General features: G+C 40.9%; 1 protein-coding gene across 2 annotated transcripts; it reads left to right on the forward strand.

Annotated features, from left to right (window-relative positions):
* Positions 1-240: 240 nt before the first annotated feature.
* On the forward strand, positions 241-25,740 carry RFT1 (RFT1 glycolipid translocator homolog). Of its 2 annotated transcripts, XM_020796698.3 has the most exons (13): positions 241-642; positions 2,846-2,931; positions 6,224-6,340; positions 7,532-7,721; positions 12,015-12,116; positions 14,015-14,149; positions 16,901-16,979; positions 18,109-18,159; positions 19,544-19,674; positions 21,149-21,293; positions 22,523-22,628; positions 24,514-24,763; positions 25,416-25,740. In XM_020796698.3, exons 1-13 carry the CDS (start codon positions 550-552, stop codon positions 25,581-25,583), a joined length of 1,653 nt encoding a protein of 550 aa, XP_020652357.2. In that variant the 5' UTR covers positions 241-549; the 3' UTR covers positions 25,584-25,740. The 2 variants fall into 2 exon arrangements, with proteins under 2 accessions (XP_020652357.2, XP_072845854.1); XM_072989753.2 differs by lacking the exon at positions 12,015-12,116.
* The last annotated feature ends 1,181 nt before the right edge of the window (positions 25,741-26,921 follow it).

Raw genomic sequence — 26,921 nt, forward strand, 5'->3', positions numbered from 1 at the left:
CTGTTCTTACATCTCTCTGGACCTGGACTTGCGCATTTCAATAGGCCATCTGTAACAAACCGAAACGAGCGGCTGCAGAGAGAGCAGCGGGGCGAAGAAATCCACGGCGACGCGCCCTGCAAACGCGCGCGGGGAAAGCGCGGGCAGAAGGGCGTGTACAAATGTGTACCCGCGCAAATGTATAGCTTGTCAGGTGCCTCCGTACGCTCCCTTCTCCCGCCACGTCCGCCTAGGAGGCCTTTCTTTCATTTTGCACGTGAGAGCGAACGAAGCCCGAAAATTTAGGTTCCCTTCCTTCCTTCCTTCCTTCCTTGCAGGGCAGAGGTCCACCCGGCTCCGGAGCTGAGGGCGCCCGCCACCTTCGTTGCCTCCCTCCCTTCCCCGGGTGACGAGATCGGATGGCGACGGGGAGGAGCCATTTTCTGCTCTCGCCGAGGCAGCGAGGCTGAGCAACGGGGGGGGGGAGTGAGGCTAAGTGGGTTGGGTGCGTGAGGACGAGGGCAGCCGCCGGTGGGGCTGGGCTGGGCGTGCCTTCCTCGTCTGGACTCGATGGCCGAGACCTCGGGGGCTGCGGCCAAGATGGGCTCCCGGGACGTGCTCCGGGAGACCACCCGGCTGGCTTCCTCCAGCGCCCTCTTGCAGGTATAGCCCGCCAGCGGGAGAAGGGAAGGGACTGAGCCGGGAGAGGGGCGGCGGCGGCGGCGGCGGCGGCGGCGGCGGCGCCTTCTTTTCCCTTCCCTGCGCCAGCCTGTCCTTGTAGAGAGGGAGGTCCTTCCCAGGAAAGCCGGTTGTCACAGAAGGAGGAGCTTCTGCTGCTGCCGCCGCCGCCGCCGCCATCCGCCTGCGGAGGAAGGGGCAACAAGCGCTTCTCCTCGCCCCGAGAGGGCTTGGGCGGCCCGCGCAGCACAGGCGATAAAAGGCGCGGGAAGCGCCTCCCTCCTTTTTTTTTTGCCCCAGGCAGAAGGACGGGGAGAAGGCATAAGTGTGCAAACAAGTCTAGACGTCCCAATGCGAGCTAAAGGGCGCTGTGGAACACCCCCTCCCTCATGGGAAAGGTTTACACGTGTCGAGGCGTCCGCACGCTTTGGCGTGCCAGAGGCACACTCGCGCCTGTGTTTGTGGTCCGTAAAGAAAGGTGGTGGAAGTAACCCCGAAAGCTCTTTGTGAAGCTGTGTTGCACTGCATACTATTTTCTGCTCACACAATTTGGGTGTTGTTTCTTCGCTGCCGGCCCCCAGGTGTAAAGTAGCAATAACATGACAAGGTGCTTTTCATGTACACTAGGGATTCCTTGTGGAGTGGAGTGGATAGAGTGAGGGACTAGGACTTATGAAGTCTGGGTTCGAATCTCCACTGAGCCATGGTAGCTCACTGAGGGGGGTGGGTGTTCCGACTTGATGGTATATAACAACAGGTTGATCTAAATGAGTAAAAATGGAGTCTAATAGTAGATTCAGCTGTAGAAAATGTTCATGCTATTACTGCATGTGCTTCAAAAACAAAGCAAAATTGACTACTAATGTGCTAATTTACACCTGGATTATTTACGTTGTTTCTTATACACTCATTTCATTGTGCTGTATACCTTTTTCAGGTTTCACATTTTTCTTTTTAGTTTAGGAAGGAGTTTCTTTTATATGATGGCTTAAATCCAGTAGTGAGTTGCAACTAGAGCTAGCCCATTGAATCATTGGGGATTGGGTGAGTCAACACCTCTGTAAACTTCACTGATTCAGTGGACTCATTCTGGTTGTGGCTTACTACTGTATTTCAGTCTCTGTAATCTAGGGTTTTCTTTTAATGACCAGTTGCCATGACAGTTGGTTAGTTTCGGCATGGAGGCCCCTGTGGAGAGGGCAATTCTGTCATAGCGCCTACTGACAGGATAAAGTTCTGACTGTCCCTGGATAGACAGGACAGTTTATTTTATTGTTGAAAATGAAATGCTTGTGTTTTACAGGTTGTAGATATTCTTTTTTGACAAACAATTAAATAGGGTTCTTGATTTCTATAAAGGAGTCTAGTTTACCTTGAGGTATCTGGAAGAGGCACTAATCCAGTGTAGAAATTAACTGTAACTATTGGGAATTATGTTTTACCCATCTGCAGATTATGTAAAGCCCTGACATCAAAAAGAGGGCATCATTTGCCAGCTAGATTTGTGGTAAATAAGTCAGGTATTAGCAGAGATGAGCTATAATTATGTGATGATGCTTCATTTTTCTGTCCATACATAATGCATCTAAGATAAAATAAGATCATCTCCTCCAACCCCAACTGTTTTCAGGAGACTCAGAACTTGCTGTATTATGGTGTAGGTTTCTTCTTGAAATAAATGCCTGTGATCTTACTATAATGATCATTGGTTCTATAATGAAAGTTAGCATGTGATAATATTAGTTATAATACGTTTGAAACCATCAGCCAGATTTCTTTTGTTATGTTACTTTGCAAATGGGAACAATGGCTGTGTAATGTCTGCTTGCAGAATATTCTTGTACTGGCAGTTAAATCTGAGAACTAGAGAGAATAATAGCTTGCCTTAGTCTTTTGCAGCTGGATTATCAGTCCCAGCTGGATATATTATTTGGATATAGGGTGCATTTTGTTCAGTGTGCCTTCTCCATGTGAGTGTACACATTTTGTTTTGAGGAGTTTTGTGGATTCCAATTTATATTGTTAGCAATTAGCGATATAATCCAATATGTATCTTTTCAGATCTACTGAACTAAACAGGTTCACTCTCAGATATGAGTGCTTTTGAACTGAATAGGCCTCAAGATCTGACTTTGCTTACAGTTTTAATGTTCTTGATTTCTTTCCTTTTTCACTTTTGTTGTTACAGATACTATTTCGACTAATTACCTTCGGGTTAAATGCTTTTACTCTGCGATATGTATCAAAGGAAATTATTGGCCTTGTGAATGTAAGGTAATAAATGAGAACCATTTTCTTTTGTAGTACAGCTGATGGTTTCCACATTATGAGAGTTCTTTCTCAGTGTGTATGTTCAGTATTATTTCTTTGTAAGCCAGGGCAACGGAAAACTAAATTACTCCACTTTCTGCTTCTTCACATGATGCTGCAAGGAACCATTTTGTACTCTTTAGTTGGATTAATATCCACAATGTTGTCTAAATGCAAATTTGAGCTTTTGGTTAAGCTACTGGAACAAATAAATTTCCCCTGGATGATTTAAAAATATAGTAGCAACTGAATATCTTTCAGAAACTATTTGCTTATGATCACCTATGTATACTACATGAATTCTGGAATAAATATCTCTGTTTTGCCACCATCTATTGTAGTTTTGTATTTTCAAAATATAGGTATGTTTTTTATTAGTTATATTTAGAGATTGGGTTTTCCTTTCATGATGTTTTATTATATTATTACTGCAGTTTCATTATGATATTGTAATCTGCCAAGAGTAGTGGCCTAGGTACTAGATGGGTGGAATAAAAATTAAAACTGAATCAGGAACATAGCTATTGAACATGCAGTGTTGCTGATTCTGATAGATACGTATTCTGTTGTTCTTCGCATTTGGGACACTGCATTTTCATTATTTTGGAGAGGAAAATGTTATTGCATGTTAGAATAATTTTGGAGAGGAAAATGTTATTGCATGTTGTAATCTGTGACAGGAATCCTATTGATGTTCACATAAGGTTTGCAGAAAATTTGCATAAGGCTTGGATGATTGGCATTACTTGTCTGAGTCATGCACTTTTGCCTCATCAATTAGCTGCAGCACGTGAAGCAAACACCAGTAGAATCCTGGCCTATGTTTTGCCAGTGCACAAGTTTTTGTGCAGTTCTTCCTATCTTCTCTTAACTAAGCAGGAACCCTGAAATGATGAAGATAATTCTTGGCCCTGTAGCACTACCTTTTTTGCAGATACATGCCATAACTTGATGCATTTCTAGAGATAGCTTCTTTGAAGTGAACTATAGATACATCTATGCAATTTTTTTCCAGTTATGGTTGCTTCAGAATAAGATTACTTGTAAAAGAAACAACTGAAAGGAGCCACCTTTGGGTCCTTCTATGGAGAAAGGTGGGGTAAAAATATTTTAAATGAATGAAATAAGTAATCTACTGAATACAGTATGTAGCCAAGTCCACTGAGAGTACACTGAGACTGGATCATACCTGAGAAAAGCCACAGTTATGGCCAGAATCCTGTTCATTAAATGCAGTAGAAGAAAGAGTATTGTGCAGTCGTTCCCACACAGGCAGGCTCTGTTTTGCACAAGCAGTCACGCACTGGTTGCAGAATGGGGTATATGACACCCGAGGGGAAGAACTGCTGTGTGCTTGCATGCTTTTTGTTCACAGGATTCTGGCTTGTAAAATTTATTGTCTAATTTACTCCATTTAAGCTTTATACAGTGAGGATGGGACTCTGTACAGGTTCTCTGTGATTTTAGTCCTTTTAGGGCTGAGAGAATATCCAGTCCCTGCCCCTCAGTTCCTCCGGAGTTACAACTCTCCTACGGCAGCCCATCACAGCTGATATGAAAAGTCCCAGCTGGTAAACAGTCCTTGCTATGCCATCCCCGCCCAGCTCCCCTGTGTGGTGACCAAAGCAACCTCAGCTTGAAACCTGCAAGCAGGGGAGGCTGTGTGGTACCAGCTGTCCTTGGTAGTTTCCTTCCCTCAGCCTCCAGCCTGCCTCCCCTTGTCTAGATACTGGCCTTCAGCCAAACAGACAGTCCTCTGAGGATACTAGACTCTTGGACGCTTCTTCCAGTGTCTCCTTTGGCAGACTCCTCTCCTTCTCAGTCCAAGGAGGTGGGAACTCCCAGATGTCCAGTTCCGAAGCCACCACTACCCCAGTTCTCTCTCCTCTATTTCTACTTCTCCAAAGGCTACAGATGTTTCCCTGGAGGAGGGCCCAAGGCCTCAACTCGGCCCTGCCTCAGGTGTTTTCCTGACCCATTACAGTACTTCTGCTGTTCTTGAGGGGGCCTGCCCACGCTGGCACTTAGCTCCTTCATCCCAGCTGACTGTAGCTGGCTTTTCACTTTTATTGTTAGCCGCTTAGAGCAGTGGTTCTTAACCTTGGGTTACTCAGGTGTTTTTGGACTGCAACTCCCAGAAGCCTTCACCACCAGTTGTGCTGGCTGGGGTTTCTGGGAGTTGCAGTTCAAAAACACCTGAGTAACCCAAGGTTAAGAACCACTGGCTTAGAGTATCTTTTTCAGTTAGATTGCCTACACTTTAATTATGTTTCGTGAAGTTGATTTAATTTTTTTGCAATCTTTCTCCCCTCACTCCTTTTTCTCTCGTGCTCTCTGTATTTCTACCTTGCCTTTTCCCCATAGGGGGGACTATGAAGGAAGTAAAAACACAAATGGTGAAACCATTACAGATATTTAAAAATTGCATTATAAAAATATGTTAATTATTCAAAAGCCCTGATACAGTTAGTTAAAAACACATTTTAAAAAGGCAGAAGAACAATCCAACCCTTAAAATCTCTTCCTCAACAGCAGTGTATGTATTAAAAGCCTACCTGCATAGCAAGGTCTTTGTGTGCCGGAAGAAGGACAGACAGGAGGGGGCCGAGCCTGGTCTCCCTTGGAAGGAAGTTCCATAGCCTGGAATCAGCTACCAAGAAGGCCTTCACCCATTTCCACACCTGTACCTGTGAGGGCCATAGGATGGAAAGAAGTCCTTCCTTGAAGATCTTAAAGCCTGGGGGAGGGACTGTTATGGAGAGGAATGGTCCTTCATATAGCCTAAAGCATGGAGTCTTGCAAAAAAAATTTTTTTATGACAATATAGTGTTATATGAGATAGCCGGTCTAGTACAGTGGATAGAGCGACAGACTGGGGATCAGGAAGCCTGGGTTTGAATCCCTCCTCGGCCATGGAAATTGACTAAGGACGTTGAAGTGGTAAAACCACTCTTTTAAGTACTTCACTTACCTTGAAAGCCTTGTTAGGGTCACTGTATGTAAGTTCTGGGTCAGTTCTGGCTTGATGGAACATAACAAATATTATATAGCACATAATGTAATGTTTGATGCGGCCATAGCTCATAGCATTCTCCATGATGAAGTGATTATATAGCCACAGCATTGTTGTTCCTTCAGCCCTCTCTGCTACATATTGTTGGAAGTTGTTAAAGTGTTGCCTCATGAGTAACACCTTGTGTTCAAATTGTTCTTTCTTCCTTTGAAAGTAATTTATATGTATATATCTTATCTGTAGGCTGATGCTGCTTTATTCGACCATTGTTTTCTTAGCCAGAGAGGCATTTCGTAGAGCCTGCCTGAGTGGAAGTACAAGGAGAAACTGGACCAAAACATTCAATCTTTTGTGGCTGACGTAAGTTTACACACTCTAGTAGTATGTAGCGTTAAAAATATTTCTTCATTTGTATTTTATCTTTGTTGTTGGCCGCCTAGAGTAGTCCATCGTGACTAGATAGGCGGGATATAAATAAAATAAAATAAAATAAAAATAAATTCATCAAACTACAGTATAGAGTTAAGAATGAAATGCTATCCTCCTTTTTTAGTTATTCTGGCAAGAATTACCACTAGTCAGCCCATCATCATCTTAGAACTGCCCAGTTCAAAGGGAACCTATGGATCATCAAGTCCAGCCCTTGTCAGAGAGGCACAGTGGGAATCGAACTTCCAACCTTTAGCTCCACAACCAGATACCTAAATCATTGAGCTATCCAGAACTTTGTTACACCCATCTTTTTTTCAAAGAGCCAGTCCTGTGAAGAGGATGTAGTTGCTAGGCCTTCTCTCCCTTTGCTACAGTGGTTCCTTTGTTCTTCCTCTTCTCTCTGCTCTAGAAAGTTTTTGTTCTGCAGCAGGTGTCTGCCTTATAAGGTAGGAGCATTGTGTTAGCTGCATTGGGTTACTGATATACCTTTTAAAGGGATGTGGTGCCAGGGCTGACTGCTGGCAATCAGCCTGTTGCATTTTATAAAAATCTCAAACAGGTAGCCTCACAGGATTTAAACTCTGCCACTAAACGCTTGAGGATTGGCTGTACTTTTAAAATATACAACAGCATGTCCTTTCAAGTTGTGATTGAGCCAAAGAGCAGGAATCTTGGTGTATAGGTTGGTGAAGATGGGGTATGGAACTCTCAAACAACTAATTACACTTATCTAAATGCAAAAGGAATATTTGAGCTCATCTTCAGTGCTGCATTTTTAGAGATTTAACTCAGTTTCTTGAGAATCTAATGCATACAATATCTTATTGCAGTACAACTGGGCATTGATGTTGTTCCTGAGCTACTGTGCAAAAAGCAGTCTTAAAATGAGGTGGGGGATAAATATAGCAGTTGGAAAGGCATAGATTTCTTAAGTATCCAAGTATGTATATAGAGAATGTAAGACTGGTGGTGGAACTAAAAAAGCATTTATTTATTCATTTACTTAACTGGCTGGCTAGATTTATTTAGCAACTCCCCCCCCCCTTTTTTTTGAAAAATTACAAGAAAAGGAACAAAATGTGAAATTGTCTAAAGGTTGTATCTTCTCTTCTTTTATAGTGTCCCCCTGGGTGTATGTTGGTCTATATTCTTGGGCTGGGTCTGGCTAGATGTACTTGAAGTTCCTGATAAAAATTCCATTCCTCACTACAACTTTGGAGTAGTTGCCTTTGGTCTTTCTGCTGTGATTGAACTCCTAGGTGAACCCTTCTGGGTTTTAGCACAAGTACACTTGTTTGTAAAGCTAAAGGTTAGTATATTGTATGAAGAAGGTTGTTCTCATTCATTTCTTAATTAATGTAAAGAGAATATGTACAAAATAAAACAGAGAAGTAATTAAAAGAACAAATGCTCCTTTCCAAAAGCCTGTTTTCACATTAAAATTAAACAATGTTGTTTGACAACAGCTGCGTTCTTATTTGCCATATATCAGTGTCTTTTCCAGCATTGGCTGAAATCCTATTGCTTTAGTATAGTAAGTCAAAACAAGAGTAGGCATAAATGGAAATTATCGAGGAATTAACTGATTCAATGGGACTGCTCTAATTTTGATTTATTTATTATTCGAGTTTATATCCCACACCATCTGGCAACCAGGCCACTCTGGGCAGCTAACAACAATGTAAGGAATAATATTATAAACACAGTAAAAATAAATTAATACATAATTAGGGAAATTAAAAGAGATGGCAATAAAGGCAGTAAAAAGGGTGATGGAGATGATGGCAAAAAGATCCTAGTGCTCCAGGAAAGCCTGGGTCTTCAGTGCTCTTTTGAACCCATCCAGCAAGGGTGCCAGGCGGATCTCAATAGGCAGGTTGTTCCATAGGTGGGGGGCAACCACTGAGAAGGCCTGATTTCTTGTTCTTTCTCTTTGGCTTCCTTTGGGGTCAAGGCCCTCAACTGTCATTCCTGTGAAGAACGAGTATTATGGACAGATCTGGCAGGGAGCAGGTGTTCTGATAGTTACCTAGGTCCTAAACCGTTTAGTGTTTTGAATGTTATCATCAACCTTGAAGTTGATGCGGAAACGAACTGGTAACCAATGAAGGGAGGTCAAAGTGGGGAAGATGTGCTGGAATTTCTTCACCCCAGTTATTAATCTGGCCGCCAAATTCTGGGCCAGTTGAAATCTGCATCATGTAGAGAGCACTGTACTAGTAGTCTATTCTTGAGATTACGAGGACATGAATCAACATTGTGAGTGCCCCCATGTCTAGATAGGGACACAACTGGGCAATCTTCCAAAGATGCAAATGGGCTGCCTAAACCACAGATGCTACCTGGGTTTCCATGGTGAGATCCGGGTCCACGCAGATGCCCAAGCTGTGAACCTCACTTTTCGTGGGAAGAGTCACTCCCCCCAAAGGAGGGGGAGTTTCCCAACCCACTTTCGCTGGGGCAGCCCACGCGCAAGATTTCCATCTTGTCTGGATTGAACCTCAGTCCATTTGCCCTCATCCACTCCAGAACGGTCCCAAGCAGCATTCAAGGGTTGGAACAACATCCACTGCAGTAGGAAAAAAGGAGAGGTAGAGGTGGGTGTCATCAGCATACTGATAATCTTGCCAAGCTGCACTCTCTGGGGACGGTCCTCCAAGAAGGAATGGAGCCACGCCAAAGTGAGACTACCGATTCCCAACTCGGAGAGCCTCCCCACAAAAGGATACCGTGGCCGACGGTATCAAAGGCTGCTGAGATATCGAGGAGGACCAACAAGGACATATTGGCCCTCTCAGCCTCAACGCAGGAGGTCATCCTGCAGGGTGACCAATGCTGTGTCCATACCATGCCACGGCCTGAAGCCCACCTGGAACGGATCAATGGCATCAGTTGCCTCCAGGAGGACCTGGAGCTGATCGGTCACCACCCTCTCGACCACTTTACTCATGAAAGAAACATTGGCTACAGGCCTATAACTCCCAATTTTGTCCACCGCCAAATTAGGTTTCTTTCTAATGGGCCTAATGAGTGCCTCCTTGAAGGTAGAGGGAACTATGCCCTCCTGAAGAGACCCATTAATTATTGCGGTGGCCCCTTCTGTTGTTACCGGCTTGGCTGCCTTGATGAGCCAGGCCGTACAAGGGTCTAAAGAGGAGGTGGTGGCATGACAGCACACAAGCACCATGTCCACCTAATTGGATGTCACAGGTTGAAAGCAAGCTAACCTCACCGGGCAAGATGATGCACTGGACATCTCAGCTTGATCTACTGTCTGTAAAAAGGGATCAAGGTCCCGGCGGATGGCCTCCACTTTAGATTTTTTTAATGCCGCAAATTGGTCACGAGATACTAGAGGGAGGTCTATCACTGTGGCCAACTCTGGATAGATCGCTTACTATATGGAAAAGTTCTGCCTGCTGGTTGTGAGCTTCACTTATCTGGTTAGCGAAGAATGCTCTTCTAGCAACCTTTACCCTAGCTAGGTAAAGATCAGACCCTATCCTGTCGTTTGTTAAATTAGTTTCTGTAGGGGCCCTACTCCAGATGCTCTCTAGCCTTCTCTGATTATGCTTCATGGCCTTCAGCTGCCGGTTAAACCAGGGAGCTGGTCGGGCTCGGCAGCAGAGAGGGTGTTTAGGTGGGATCATTTCAACTGCCCTGGTGGCGGCGGAATACCAGCCATCCACCAGAGCATTGACAGGAGCGCCAACCAAGTCAGCCGTAATCCCCCACATGGTACCTTGGAATCTGTCAGGATCCAGTAACCTGCGGGGGCGAAACATCTTAATGGGTCCAAGCTCCCTGCAGGAGGGAAGTGCCACTGAGAGGCTGCATTTAATTAGGTGGTGATCGGACCATGACAAAGGGGCCGATATCAAGTTGGCCACCATCGGAGCACACTCCCTCTGCTTGGCAGCAAAGACCAGATCCAGCATATGGCTGCCCATGTGGGTAGAACCGTTGAATTTCTGGGTCAAGTCCAAGGAAGTCATGGTTTCCAGGAACTCATGAGCTGGGCCGGAAACCTCAGCCTCCGTGTGAATGTTGAAGTCCCCAAGAACCAATAGTCTGGGGGACCTCAACAACGTCGCGGAGACTAAATCTGCCAGCTCCGGCAGGGACAGTGCTGGATCATGGGAAGTGTGGTAAGCCAGCACAATCCCAAAGCCACCCCTGGCCCCAAATGACACGTGGACAGCCTCTAGACCTGGGCTCGTCACCTCAGAGAACCTAGTAGCCTCAAAGGTGTTCTTACAAACAATGGCCACTCCCCCCCCCAGCACGGTCTGCCCTGGTGTTGGATGGCATACCCAGGTGGGCATATGAGGGAAAGAGTAGCTCCTCCATCAGCACCCACCCACGTCTCAGTTATACAGGCCAGGTCTGCCCTTTCCTCCAGGATCAAGTCCTGGATGAGTTCGGTTTTGTTGTGGGCAGACCTGGCATTTATCAACACCAGGGACAGAGAGAGAGGCTGGCTAGGCTGGTTACCTAGGTTCGAGCAGGTGCCAGCAGAGCTAGAACAGGGGACAGCCTTCAAACATCTGTCCACTGTTCTTCTAGGTTTGATCGCTACTGCACCAATGCCATATCTCCCCTTGCCCGTAATTACCCATATATTAGAAACATTCTTGCTGGAATAACAGACATCCCGCTCCACTGTAGGAAGAGGAGGGAGGGAGGAAAAACCTTGCACCTGACCAGGGAAGGAAACATTACAGCCCGAGATCTCCTAAAGCGACTTACTACCGTACTTTAAGCAACAGGATTTCAGCTGTTGTGATTTAGAGACTTACCTAAATCTATTAGGTTGAATCCAGAGTAAGCGTGCAGTCTTTTACATGACAATACCTGCTATCCAAGTAGCTTTTAAAAGTTGCACAACTTTTGTTCCACCAACATAACTAAATATTAATTTGTGAAAGGTTCTAGCAACCAAATCTAATGGAAGGCTATACCAGCTGCATGTGGAAGAAGCCCAGAATGAGACTGATGTGCTTGTGTGTGTATGTGAGGAGTGTACCTGTGTTGATTCCTCTCCTCCTCCCATTTGATGGATGTGGCTGTGAGTAGGCCAAGAATCCCTGCTGTGTCAAAACTTGACATAAGTAGTTCCCACCTCTTTTCTCAAGTGGTAAGGAACAAAATGAGGATTTGTTCTCCCCACCTCCTGCAACTCTTTTCATGGATCCTCCCATCTGTGTTTCGAGGCTGGTGAGGGACCTAACACCGGTGGACCAGAACTGGGATTGAGCAGACAGTGAGTTCAGTTGAAATGAAAGGGCTTGAAGTAAATAGTGACTGACTGAAATCACTGAAGCTAAAGTGTGATTAACTTAGCTTGAGTTCGGTTCCTATTGCTTTAAGAATGTAAATTAGAATAAATGTAAAATGTTTTCATTGTAGAAGTATTTTTTCTCTTCTGTAAGTTGGCACAGATGCTGGACTGAGTGAAAAATACTTAAGCATTCTGTTAATGCTGGATTTGGTAACCACATTATTTTTTTAAGTCAGCATGTACAAATTAAGTCAGCATGTACAACCAGTTGGAAATATGGTTGGAATGCTTCTCATGATTTTTTTTGCATATTCTTTGCAGGTAATTGCTGAAAGTCTCTCAATCATTTGCAAATGCTTTTTGACAGTTATTCTAGTGGTTCTGTATCCTCACTGGGGGCTTTACATCTTCTCTTTGGCCCAGGTACAATTTCATACCTGTCTTATTGTTTATTTGACGTGTCATAAGAATACAGTGGTGCCTCGCTTAACGAGTGCACCGTATAGCGATGTTTCCGTATAGCGATCCCTTTTTCGGGATCGCTATACGGAAACATACCCGATCGTTGCAATGGGGAAAACCCGCATTGCGAAGATCGGGTATTGCGGCGGCCATTTTGGAGCCGCCGAACAGCTGATCGGCGGTTCCAAAATGGCCGCCGGAAGCCCGGAAATGGCTGCCGGCAGCCGTTTTCGCGCCCTGCCCTCGCTTAGCGAAGACGCGAAAATGGCTGCCGGCAATTGGAATCCTCGCTGAACGGGTAAGTAAGAAAGGTATTGGAACGCATTAAACTAAGTTTAATGCGTTTCAATACATTTCCCCTACCCGTTTAGCGACGATTTCGCATAGCGAGGGTTAATCCGGAACGGATTAACCTCTCTATGCGGGGCACCACTGTATTAGTGAACAAATGGCTGTTGCTTTGCTATATTCACTGAGCATTGCTCATGTCCATTTGAAACTAATAGATAAATTCAAGGGGCAGTGTGTTGTAGAGTACACAGCATAGCTGATGTCTCAGTGCTAGCCCAATATAACCTTCTTTTTAAAGCCTTAGACCCAAAGTTATTTTTCTATAATACAATACATGCATTTGTGGGCTTTCCAGTTTAAAGAATGTAGGATAAATTATATTTCTCTAGATATATTATTTGGTTAAACAAATAATAAAATTATTTATAAATAAATAATAAAATATTGCTTGACGTACTTGACTTGTTCTTAACTTAAAAGTAATAGGTCTTGACTTGTTCATAGTTTAAAAGCCTTTTCTTCAGGTTGTAACACATACAAAATTACTTTTGTTTAAATTCCTGAGGGGCTATACATCATGTGTTAATTTTTACTCCTGCTTGTGCTCTCATATATGATATTATAAAATTGCACATGTTCTTAACTTACTCATTTACATTTGTCATATGTCAGTTAAGAGATATAGAAAATGCAGTCGTATGCAAACATAAAATACCAGCAAAACCTTTTCAGCTCAGCAGGATTTACTCCTGCATGGAACTGTCCTGTTAATGAACCTTTCTCTTGAGAGAGAAAACTCCCCTCTGCCTGGAGACACAGGGAAGGCATTTGTAATTAAACTCATGATAGCCCTAAGAATTCCTTTTATGAAGCTAGTTTCTCATTTTGAGGACTTTTGTAAATCATTAAGTAAGCAGAAGAGATGCATGAATTTGCATTAACCATAAAGATTAAAATAGAAAGAAGGAAATGAAAGAGTAATGATTGAAATGATTATTATCATACGTACTAAATTGTGCACTGACACATATTTGTGATACTAGTAAATAACATTTTAGCTATTTAAACATCTGAAGAAATATTTTGTTTGTGAAAAGACTTTGATCTCAGTTCTGATGGTAGACAGGCTTATAACTTTAATTCATTTGCCCCAGACTTTCTTTGTGTATCTTGGGGTGCTAGTTAAAAAAAAACAAACAAAATACATCCTGCAAGGTTGAAGTCTGGTCAGCCTTTCATCTTCCTCATTGTTATTAATAGGAATTTGTGTCCCTTGCTCTTAAGAGCTTAGAGTGGTAACATTTTACTTTAAGACACAGTTACAGTCACATACAGAGCACTATTAGAATCACAACTGAAATTTCCTGCTAAAATACAAGGTAATCCATAGAAACACATGAGCTGCTGATCCTTGCAAATAGGGCATAGCATGGATGTTGTGAGGCCCCAAAGCATGAGAGTTGCTACTCAACGTGTGAATCTTCTTAGTGCTTTGTTGGTGTTCAAGTAGAAATGCTGCTTCAATGATTTGGATGCTATGGAAGTAATGAAAAAAAATGTTGTTTCAGCTCCTGTATACCAGCGTTTTGATATTGTGCTACATCATATATTTCATGAAGTTTTTGGGTTCTCCTGAAGCAACGAAAAAATCATTTCCAGTCAATCGAATTATATCTATTTTACCTAATTTTGGACAAGATGAGGTAAGTGAAGAATTGCATTAAAGGCCAAGCAAACTTTTTTTTTTAGCACAAGGAAATTGCTATTCATGCCCAGCAACATTGTCCCAGGTGTTTCTTTTTAGTGGGTATTCATGAGGAGCCTTGTGGCGCAGTGGTTAAACCGCTTTACTGCAGCCAAAACTGTGCTCACGACCTGGGGTTCAATCCCAGGTAGCCGGCTCGAGGTTGATTCAGCCTTCTATCCTTCCAAGGTCGGTAAAATGAGTGCCCAGCTTGCTGGGGGGGGGCAATGTGTAGCCTGCATAATTAACTTGTAAACCGCCCAGAGAGTGCTTGAAGCGCTATGGGGCGGTATATAAGCAGCACGCTTTGCTTTTTGATTTTATCTATCCTATTGAGATGTTCATAACTTCTTTTTGTGAAGAGAAATGAGGACATTTGTGTTGATGCTGAACGTTTCTATTGAAACTGTAGCTGCTCCCCTTTTCAAAGTCTTTCTTGTTCACATTTTTTTTTGCATTTGTATTTCTTATTCTGAAAAAAATCTATTGATATACAGTGGTGCCTCGCTTAACGAGTGCACCGTATAGCGATGTTTCCGTATAGCGATCCCTTTTTCGGGATCGCTATACGGAAACATACCCGATCGTCGCAATGGGGAAAACCCGCATTGCGAAGATCGGGTATTGCGGCGGCCATTTTGGAGCCGCCGAACAGCTGATCGGCGGTTCCAAAATGGCCACCGGAAGCCCGGAAATGGCTGCCGGCAGCCGTTTTTGCGCCCTGCCCTCGCTTAGCGAAGGCGCGAAAATGGCTGCCGGCAATTGGAATCCTCGCTGAACGGGTAAGTAAGAAAGGTATTGGAACGCATTAAACTAAGTTTAATGCGTTTCAATACATTTCCCCTACCCGTTTAGCAACGATTTCGCATAGCGAGGGTTAATCCAGAACGGATTAACCTCGCTATGCGGGGCACCACTGTATACATGTTTATTATATAAGATCATAATTATAATTTTTGTATTTGATGTAGAAAAATAAATATCCAAATAAAATCTCAAATAGTTTATTATAGAGAGAAACAGTTTTGTGGTAGAGATCAAATATTACGTAATATAGAAGTCCATTGGTGAAATAAAGGTTCAGAAAAACTCTGATGGAAAAAGTAGACCAAAAATTGTAGAACAAAAGAAGGAATCTCTGCACATAGTAAAAGTTCCTTTTTCAAGCTTCTTTGGAACCACCCTCCTCCATCTCTCAAGCTGTCATCCAATCACGGCATAAGGTTATGGAAACAGTCCCTCCTTCTCTTCTCATGAGAAACAGGTGTTGTTTTTCTCAGTCCATCTCCTTCTACGCCACAACAAGTGTCTGGTCTTCTTATCTTGTAATGGCTTGTTCTGGCCTAAAGGAAAAACATTTCCACAGCCCTCTGGAAATACACTCCCAGCATGCAAAATCATTTATACAGAGAACCAATATAGAATCCATTTTACATTGTTCACAACTACATATCCCACCTTCAATACATGATTTAATCCACATAAATCAACCCATGACACAGACCATCTTTTTGACAGGAATGAAATGATGTGACTTGGTTTCTATTCAGTGGGTGAAACATGTTGATCAGGGTGGTGTTTTTTTGTTATGGGTGTATTGTTGTGATAAGGGGGGGGAGATTATCATAACAATACACCCATAAGAAAAAACAAACAAAACAAGCACTCTGATCAGCATAATCACCCAGTCTCTTGAAAGGGACAAAAAGCTGATCCCACAGCTACAAATACTCAACTATCCCAGAACACAGAGTTCTAACTCCTGCCCTCTGAAGAGGCCAGTCAGAGAAAATGGTGAAACGTTAGGAAGAAAAACCTTCAGAACACTACCAAACAGCTCAAAAAACCTTCAACAACCATCGGATCCCGGCCGTGAAAGCCTTCAAGAATACAGTGGGTTTATAACTTTATTCAGACACAACATGCTTCAAGTCAGATTACTTTCCTTTGTAAGTAATTATAAAACAAACATTCTATTTACTATATCAGCGTAAACCCAGTTGCAAACAAAACAGATGAAATAAAATAAAACAGATAGGCCTTTAATATATCAAAATGGCATCAAATGAATAACAGGAATGATAGGTCTGATGATATGAAATTTGCTAAACTGAATGAGACCTGTTGTAAAATAATAAGAAACATAGCATCCTATATCTCTTTAAAGACACCAACACATGAACTCATATTAAACAAAATACAGTGGTGCCCCGCTTGACGACGATAATCCGTTCCAGGAAAATTGCTGTTAAGCGATATCGTCAAGCGAAAAAAAACCCCATTGGAATGCATTGAACACCGGCCAATGCATTCCAATGGTGGAAATACCTCATCGTCCAGCGAAAATTGCCCATAGAGAACCGCTGATCAACTGTTCAAAATCGCTGTAATGTGAAGCTTCCCTCCAGAAAGCAGCCATTTTGAGAAGGGAGGGAAGCCATTTTGAGGAACTGGAAAAATCATCGTATAGTGAACAAACGGTTCACGAAGCAGGCTCCTAATCAACGTAATGCGGATTTCCCCCATAGGAACCATCGTTTTGCGATCGCAATAGCGATTGCAAAAATGTCATCGTTAAGCAATTTTGACATCATGCAGGGTAAACGTATAGCAGGGCACCACTGTATGTAAGATTGTCCTAATGCATTTGGAATTTTGATGTTAATTATTTAAATACACACCAATAATTGTACGTTTATTTAACTTTTAGGAATTTATCAACTGGAAAGAAGCGAGACTGACCTGGAGTTTCTTTAAACAGTCATTCCTGAAACAAGTTCTCACAGAAGGTGAGTGCCGTACTCCCTATGGCTCAGGCTGTGCTGTCCTCTACAAACAGCGGCAGCAGTGATGACAACAATGGAAATGCCCTTATCTATCACTTTTTTTTTTTACTTTTTAGAAGTATTTATTGGTTTTGGATGCACTTGACAGAATTATGGTGTTTCCTCGAAATTTAGTTTTGATGAAAAGCACATATTTTCTTTGTGTGGGGCAGAAATTGTAGATTGGCCACTTGGATTCATGTGGTGGCTACTTTAGGTCAGATCTGCTATGGAGGCTCCACCTTTCAATGGAGGCTCTTCCCTGAAGGAAATGGGCGGGAGAATGATCTTCATAGATTTCTTCTTTCCTTTATATAGCCCCTTGCACTGCCTCTTCTATTGCAGAGACTGAACACAGGTACAGTGGGGTCTTGACTTAAGAACGGCTTGAGTTAAGAACATTTTGACTTAAGAACCACTCTCATAGGAAAATATTGACTTGACTTACGTACTTAGATTTGAGTTAAGAACTGAAAAAAAACCACGTGGGAGTCAGGGAAAGTGCAAAATTTGAACTTTCAGTTAACTGTTGGCCAGTGAAAAGGGTGCCTGTCTGCTTCCTCACTCCTCCCAGCGTTTAGAGAGTGGATTGGGAGACAGTCTTCAGACCGCCTGGTACTGCCTGGACTCTATTTTCCCTGCCTTCCCTGAACCTTTCTTGACCTAAGAAAAAAAGAAACAAAATATCCCCCTCTAGTGGTCGAAGGCAGAATAGCAGCTTCCCATTAGTTTCTATGGACGGAAAAGAGCAGATACGGATCAAATGGTTTTCAATGCATTCCTATGGGAAATGCAGATTTGACTTGAGACCTTTTTGACTTGAGAACCACCTTCCAATACGGATTAAGTTCTCAAGTCAAGACCCCACTGTACAAGCAAGCAGATATCACCAGTCTTGGCACACCATTGACTCCCTGTTGTTTTCCGTACTCAATTCAAGGATCTGGTTATCATAAATAAAGTCCTTAATGATCTTATTTGGCAGATTACCTCTCCCACAAAATACCTACCCATCCTACCTGCTCCGATGTTAAGAATTGTAATATTGAAGGAGGCCGAAATAAATGCTAACATAAAGTATTAATTTTTAAAGGTGAGAGATATGTGATGACTTTTCTGAACGTATTAAATTTTGGAGACCAGGGTAAGTAAGACATTACTACAAATTTTGTATGACTGTTGTGAAATCTGAAGATTGCTGCATTTTAAAATAAAATCTACATCATCCCAGAAAAATATTGATTTGTGGTTTGAATAATGTTGAAAGTAAAACAAATACCATTTTGCAAAAATAGATTTTGGTGATACATATCATGAGGATGATTTTGAGGAGTTTTTCTCATAAGTTAGTTTCATAATGTTAGTTGAGCTAGTTCTGATGATCATTATCAGAGCATGCGTGTTAAAAATAGTCCAAAATGCATTCAGACATAACTTATTTTCTGTTAGTGTTGTGCCACTGTAGTAGTAATCCTTCAGTCTTGAGAGACTATGGTAACGTGCTCTGTACGGAGGACGTGGAACAGGGTCTAGGGGGCTGAGGAGGTCAATTCAAGAGTGACAATCGCTTCCACACTGAAGACAAATACAATCTGTCCCCTGTCCAGCTCCCTGATTTTGCTGGTTTGGGGACTGCCTCTTTGCCTTGACCTGCTGAACAAGTGTCTCTTCAAATTGGGAGAGGCACCGCCTGCCTCCAGTTGTGTGTAGTGCCACTGTAATTTGCTTTCCATTGCTTTGCATGTGAAATAGGTTCAGGAGTCTTGTTTTCTAGGGATCTATTGTCTCATTTTATGCTGTAAGCCGCCCCGAGTAGATATGGTCTAGAGGGTCGGGGTATAAATGTAATAAAATAAATAAATAAATAAATAAATCACCTATATTGGAAATAAGGTAGTATTTAATATATCTATTGCAGTTATTTCCTTTCACATGGAAAGCTGGTAATCTGTAGGCTTAAATTTTGCAGTGAATTGATTCTGTTATACGATACTGTCCTACAGTGGAAGGTCATGGCTAGATTAATATTTGGCTCATGCAACATAGTTTTAAACACAGAAGTAATATTTTGTATGTATTAACTAAGAGAAAATGTGGACCTGTTGTACTGGATGAGTATGCAGATGAATGAATACCAAAAAGTGTATAAAATAGCCATCTTTTAAAACATATATTGAATTGACATTAGGATTTTTTTAAAAAACAGCTTGAAACTTAAAATGGTTTATCATTTGCTTTTAGCTTGCTTTGAGAAGAGTTTTAATCATTATTACAATGAGTAAAATAGTGGGATTTTTGTTGAATTATTTGTTTAGTAAATGTTGCACAAAATGTTTGCTTTATAGTGAACATTACAGAGTGTATGTATTTATAGGCCTCATAATTGCCGTTTGCAATGGTGGTTTCCATAGAGATAAGTACTATCATAATTTACAACATTGTGAAACGCACGTTCTTACTACTGTCTCTTTCACTTTTTAAATCAGTAATCAGAATTCGTAATTACATTTTTCTGTTTATTTGTAAAGGTGTGTATGATATAGTGAATAACCTTGGCTCTCTGGCAGCTAGATTTATATTTCTGCCAATAGAAGAGAGTTTTTATGTCTACTTTGCTACGGTTTTGGAACGAGGGAAGAATATCAAGTTGCAGAAACAGGTAAATTTAGTCTGATTATGCATCAGTTTCAAATTTTGTGTTTCAAGGGGAAAATAAGGAATACTTTATGATTTTGAATTTTTAAATACCTCTCACAGGAATTATTCCAGTATGGTCTGCACAGCTAAAATACGTGCAGGGATATAGCAGGTTTGAAATACAGTTAGGGGAATGGAAAGAGAACAGAATTGCTTGCAAAAGCATCATGAGGTATGACAAGGAGATAGTGATGTTATTACTGCTTGTTTCATTGTTTTTGGGCCATATGAATTTGAATTTTTTCCCCCTTAAAAAGTTTCAAGCAAAATTGATCTTAGAAAAGGTTTACACATGAACGGTATGTGAATCTGCTAATGCTATGCTGGAGTCTCTGGTTTCAAATTGATATTTGTAGTGTAGTCTTAAGAATGTGCAAGTGAAGTAAAATTACATTGAAATTATAAATAAAAGTATTTGAGATAGATTGTTGCCTTAATGATATTTATTTTTTTAGTGTCATTTGTAGGCTGCCTTTCTCCAGATAATATACATTGTACATAGTTTTAGTATAGTAATTAAGTCATGGCTATATATAGCATTATAGCAGCAAATAATGTACTAGCTTTAATGGAGAATGAATATAGGATGAAATCTAATGACTGAAATCCTGTTGCCATAGCTAGGTGTTGCCATAGCTAGGCTTGCTGATGGATGGTGATGATGTCATCAACGGTGTGTGTGTGATTTGTGATAATGAAAGATTTCCCTGTTCTGTCCCATGACTTTTCTGATTGATAAATAATCCCTTTCATTGTCTGGAAGCCACAGGACCTGCAGTGCAGCAGGAGGAAGCCTTTAGTAAACAGAAGCCTCCCCCAGCAGTGGCAGTTCTGGCAATGAAAAACATATGCCTCATTTCCTGTGACTCCCCAGCTTCCATGTAATGAAAGGGATTGTTTGTAAATCAGAAGAGCCCTGGGAGAGAGCAGGGGAAAATCTTTCATTACCCAAAATTTCCCCTGTTGGTGATATCATCACTCTTCCACAGACATTGGTATGCTAACAGGATTTCAGCCATTGAGTTCAGACTCTGGTTAAATAAAACTTTATTCCCAGGAATCTACTTGTTTATCACACATGACAATAATGCATTTTCAGAATTTTTAATTTGATGGAGAGATAAACTGGAAAGTATAACAATATAATTTCTCCTTTGATTTAAAGTCGGGTCTGCCAGTTTGTTTACTTTGCTGTAGCAGAGTTTCATGCATTTCCTAATGTTTTAATTCATGAAGGGATTTGTTCATTTTAGTTTACTTATGTCTAAAAATTTCAGCAGATCAAAGAATTATAAATGTAGGTGATATTGTAATTGTTATAATTTGAATTTAACTAGCAAAGTAACACTAGAACGTCGTAAAATCTAATTAATCTGCACATAGCTTTGATAATCTAGACTATACTCTTCTGGTTTATTTTATTTTATATTTTTTAGGATGATATCTCCATGGCAGCAGCTGTATTGGAATCTCTTTTGAAATTAGTGCTTCTGATAGGTCTAACCATAACAGTTTTTGGTTATGCATATTCCCAGTTGGTGCTAGATCTTTATGGAGGTTCAATGCTCAGTGTAGGATCAGGTAATAATTGTTATTTTGAAAAATAGCTTCATAAATCTCAGATTGTTTTGTAAAAGCATCCTCAGTTTATTTTTTATATTTGAAAAATACTGTATCAACAGAAGAAAAATCAACATAAAATAGCTGGTCCATTCAGATACCATGCTCTATACATTTAAATTTAAAAATAATTTCTCCTTGTTTAGTAAATTTTTATATTGTGTGAGTTTTGGAGGGGTGGCAGTGGTTTCATTACAGTATTTTGTATCTTGCTTTCGAGTACCACTGAGAGAAATAATGCATCTTTTTATAGAAGCAGAAGTTAATTTTTTCTTGGCACTAAAACCTCTTGAAGATACTAATTAATGCAGTACTATAATATTTAAAAACGGTTTAACAAAGAAGATAATATGATTTTTGAGAAATGCATTTTATTTGGAAGAATAAAGAACCGTCTCTGAGTATTGCTAATTTTCTCATATGCTGCTCCTTAGGCTTTTTGGGATGCTATTTGAGCCCTGTGAAATTAAAAATGAGCAGTAAAAATAGGATAAATTGGAAACAAATAAGAAGCAACAACCTCCATTTTATTAAGGCTGTTATGCTATCCCATTAAATGAACCATACCTCCAAGTAAACATGCCTGAAGTTTTGCTAAGTGTTGCCTCAGTGTTATCATTTGAAATTAATTTTCAGAATAAGTGCAGTGTGCCAGTCAGCTGTATTCTGGCATCTGCCTCATTCGTGAAAAAGATATATAAATTTTGCTAATGATATGCTGATTAGTGGCAACCATCTGGCTCACGATAGGCCTTTGACGGTTCTCAATGCTGATCTGTTTGCCTATTTCTACCACAAAGAATTATCTGGCATTTACCAAGACTGAGAAACAGGTATTGCCAGTAACTGTTAAACACACCTTTAACCAGTGAATCCATTTGGGACGTTTCATTGTGAACCATGCTCAGGCATTCTTCACCACTCCAGCAGTACTAGAATTCTTAACAGACATCATATACCTAATCAGTTCTTCTGCTTTTCATACGGGGAGGGGGTACTTTATCTAGTAGTTAATAATCTATATATCTTACAGTTCAGGTAGCAGTAAGAATATTTTCGCTAAAAGCACACTCTGTAAATGGATAGAGTGTCACAGTATTAAAATGTATTAATAACATTCTTATATGCATTAATAATGCAATGATGAGAGGTTTCATTTTATTATTCGACTTGTCACAATATTTTCTTAGGTCCAAGTCTCCTGCGTTGCTACAGTTTATATGTCTTGCTGCTTGCTCTTAATGGGGTAACAGAATGTTTCACATTTGCTTCCATGTGTAAAGAAGAAGTAGACAGGTGGGTTAAAATGATCACAGTAGGCGATAACTGTATTTCAGCTTTGCTTTGATAATTCTTCATTCATTTTCAGCCTTGTATGAGGAGAGGAATCTGTAAGAATATTCTTCATCGTAGTGATTATATTTCTAGCCATGAAATGTCTCAAGTTTGTCTCATTATTCTGAGAAGTTTGAGAAATGTTGAAATGTGAAGTCCTGATAGATATCCATTAGAATAGAGCAAGAATGTGTGACATTTTCACAAGACACCATACTGGGATTAATAAAAAGCTATGAAAAACATAGCAACTATTTTTGGCTTCTATGGAAAAGTGGAACTCACAGCAACAGCATCACAGATGGAGCCAAATCTATTCACCACCTTGACAAGGGGTGTCCTGGTCATTAATGACCTTGAAGTACACAGGATTTCTTAAATATTCAAGTCCTCCTTCCATGTATGCCAGGCTAGGAATAAATTATTTTATTAGTTTAAATGCAACAATTCAGTTGGATGTTGACCCTTATTAAGGTGGTGTATATCCTAAGCTGGAAATACCAGCAAACCAACGCTGGGACAGCTAGCACAGCCTTGCTTCATAAGGCATAGCTGGTACCCTTGTGCCATATCTGTGATTTGACCCTTAATCTTACAGCCAGCACACTGACAGCTGCTGCTCATCCCACTCTATTGTAATCTTGCTGTAACAGAACTGCATATTCTGCAGTACTGGTCAGATTGGGGATGTGAGAGCCTCCTCTAAGCCTTTAAGCAGAAAGAGCTTTTTCTTCAGTGTACCTCTTCTATGTTTGTAAATATGTGTGAACCCATTTGGTGCTACAGTAGCTGAAGCAGATTGCTCATCTCTGTTGAACCTGACTATCTAGAAAGCTTTCTCTGCTGAAAATAGATAATAAACTGTGCTGTCTTGAGATCTGAATTACATATTTTGCATAGTAACAGTGTTCTCTGCTGGCTGCTGTCACTGGGCAGTTGAGAATGTAAGTAGGAGAGATGCATTGTCATGATTCAATTTAAAATTTGCCGTTTTGCCAAAGTATGACATCCTTAAGAGGGTGGATTTCTAAGATAGGTTTAATTCAACATGACAGCATTGATAAAGGCATCCTTTAGTGTAAGATAGCATTTTTGATGTTCATGATAGCATTCAAACAGTGGATTGGTATAATGTTGAATTAATTCTCTTTTTGCTTAATTAGTTGTTATCTCAAAGTATTTCCATGTGGATTTTGTTGGACTTATGAATGTTTTAACACAGTACGATTGTGAGGCAGAGTATTCTGAGGAAGCAAATTCTATGGTTTACCTCAGTGGTTCACAAACATTTTTGACTCATGCTCCCTTGATTTACTGGCCACTGGCCACGGGTCCCCTTGTATTGCTCAAAGGGGCCATCAGGGGTCTCTCTGCCAACAGGGGCAGGATTTTGACATCTCCCAGCCATCCTGTCTCCTCCACCACCACCACCCCGAGTATCCTTGAGCGCCCACCTCCTTCCAGGACCTCATACAGGAAACTTAGAAGGCCACTCAGCAAGCACCTTCACCAGGGACCATAGAACTGAGGAAATGAGAGGCAGGCACATGAGTCATCTTACACGGGAGTTCATCCTTTCCGTTCATTCCCATATTAAGGAAAGGAATCTGAGACCTGAGTTTGAGAACTTAGGAGGCAGTCCCTTGACGGTTGTCCTTTGACTGCTCCCATGCCTGTGGAAGATTTGATTCAGGGACTCACTGGCTCGCAGGTCAGTCTTTTCAGCCACTGAGACTTAGATGTTTGTGAGCCAGATACAGGTTTGCTGCATATATTATTTCTCTTGCTCGCTAGAAAGTAAATTGTGAATCTATTGAAAGCGTATAAACTCTGATTTGATTTTCAGATACAACTTCGTCATGCTTGCTTTGTCCTTTGTGTTTTTGTGTATGTCCTATTTCCTGACCTCTTGGCAAGGGAGCATAGGTTTTATCCTTGCCAACTGCTTCAACATGGGGATCCGAATAGCACACAGCATCCACTACATCCACGGATATTTCAAGGGAAGCCCTTACAGACCTTTAAAAGGCCTCCTTATTTCACCATTGCTGATGGTTGTTTGTGTCATCAGTGGAGTGATCACTGGTGTTTCAGAGGTGAGTAGCACTGCCTCAGTATAAACCTAGCTTTCTATCAGAACTGAAGTCTAAAATTAGACTTTTGTTGAATCAGAGACTGATCATAAGAGTGGGGAAGCCAATACATTTCCTATTAAATAACCTGCAAAGTAGTTTTGTTTAGCATACATGAAAAATGCAACTTAGCTGGCTGTACACTGCTCATACATTAAATTTACAAATAAATATCTAGATATATCTGCATATAGCTATGAAATATTGTTACACATTCATGTGTAAAATTAGTTTCATAAATATTTCTTTTTTTTCTATACAATACATTTCTTTCAAAACTGAGGAATAAATAATAAAAAAACTGCTATGAATCACCCAATCCATCCGTTTTCTTTTTCCAGCTTTTCTGTCCATGCAGATGTACAGTATAGGGTGTTAGGCTGAACAAATCACACCTCTGTTATGGAATCTGATACTTTTGAGATTGACACTAGTTTTTATGTGAAGTTGTGCTTTTGACCAATATGACTCTTGGGAAGCTTTGCCAGGATGTAGTGAAGAGTGTTATATAGAAATCTTTGAATAACCAAAGGGGAACATCCAGTCTCCTTTAATTCTGAACTACAGCATTAACCTTAATACAGCAAATAGTAACCGAGGCTTACCTTCTTTGTAGGTGTTCCTGTGCTGTGACCAAGGATGGATGGCAAAGTTAATTCACATCACTGTGGGAGTCCTCTGCTTCATAGCAACTCTTGCAGCTATATTTTTCACAGAAACCAGATTGATCCAGTTTGTCAAAACACACATATTATCAAAATATTCCAAAGAAGGACTAAAATGATTATACAGTTTATTTATCTCTTTACCTATATGTATATGTTTGCTATAGAACATTTATATTTATATATAGAATCACTGTGCAGGATAGGACTGTAAGAACCCCAATATATGCCTCATTCAGTCAGTGAAATAAAATCACCAATGGTCTGCTGCTGCAAGCGCTGTCATTCTCCTTATGCCTACGTACGTCACGCAAGAGGATTTTTGCCACTGTGCATTCCTTTCACATTTGTGCTGCAAGATATATTAGAGCCAGCAGGTGCTCATCTTCTAATTGCTGCTGAAAATGGACAGCTCTTTAATGGTTTGCTTCCCAGTTTACTTCCAATCAAACAGACCAACATGTCTAAAATTTCTTGTAGCCGCACAGCACGTATATGATGGGGAAGTCTACAATATTTATAGTACCGTCTTTTAAAAAGGAAAAAAAGATAATCCACCCCCAGTTTTTCAAGATCCACAGTTTCTTGAGCATACTTTGTTTCCTTCAGTACACTTCCTTCTTTCCTTCCTGCCCCCACCATAGGGGTGTAAAGAATGCTGTCTAAATTCCTTATTCTGGAATTGTCAACTCCTTTGGCATTCTTCAGGCAATAATGCTCCTTTTTCTCCTCTGTTAAAAGAGGTACAAATACCTTCTTCATGTCTGCTTCTCCTTAATAGTCTGTGCAACTGATTACATTTTTTGCAAGTTGTATTATTGGTATTGAGACATTATTAGCCAAAAATGTTTTTTATGCACATAAAATTATTTTAGGAGTGTAAAATTTGTGCAAAAAAAAAAAATCCCTTCTCCTTTTTTGTCCCCATTCTCTTCTCTTGGTGATAAAGCAGAAAACTATCTCATCAGATTGCAGGGTGGGGTGCATTATTTTGCCATTCCGTGTCCTTGCAAGAATGTGGCAGGCGAGGATTTCAATCCGTCCTCCTTAACTCCCATGTACCACTCCAGTCTGTTCTGCAGATGCCACCCCCAACCTTCCATAACAGACTTGTTGGAGGGATGTGGAGAGTGGGGAGACCATTGCCGCCTGTTAGAAACTGTTTTGTTGGTAGAAAGGGCTAACTGGGTACTGTATCGTGTCTAAATAGTTAATAAAACAGCTAGAATAGATATAAGAAGACATTCTCCTTATTTAAAATTAACATTTTTATATACAGTACAGATGCAATGAGGGATTTAAAACTGCATATAATATTTTATGTATTAAATTGAAGACTTTTTTTATTACAATGTTGTAAAAGCCATACAGGGAAAGAAGAGTAACGAAAAAGGATTGCATAACCCTCCTGTTACAACTTCCAATCTGTTTCCAGGCACAATTCAAATTGCTAGTTT

The sequence above is a fragment of the Pogona vitticeps genome, chromosome 2 (assembly GCF_051106095.1).
Source record: "Pogona vitticeps strain Pit_001003342236 chromosome 2, PviZW2.1, whole genome shotgun sequence".
Taxonomy (NCBI): Eukaryota; Metazoa; Chordata; class Lepidosauria; order Squamata; family Agamidae; genus Pogona; species Pogona vitticeps.

Coding starts and splice junctions, on each gene's coding strand:
- RFT1 (XM_020796698.3), top strand. CDS start 550: ATGGCCGAGACCTCGGGGGCTGCGGCCAAGATGGGCTCCCGGGACGTG. Junction 6,341..7,531: donor TTCAATCTTTTGTGGCTGAC/GTAAGTTTACAC, acceptor CTTCTTTTATAG/TGTCCCCCTGGGTGTATGTT. Junction 18,160..19,543: donor ATTAAATTTTGGAGACCAGG/GTAAGTAAGACA, acceptor TTATTTGTAAAG/GTGTGTATGATATAGTGAAT.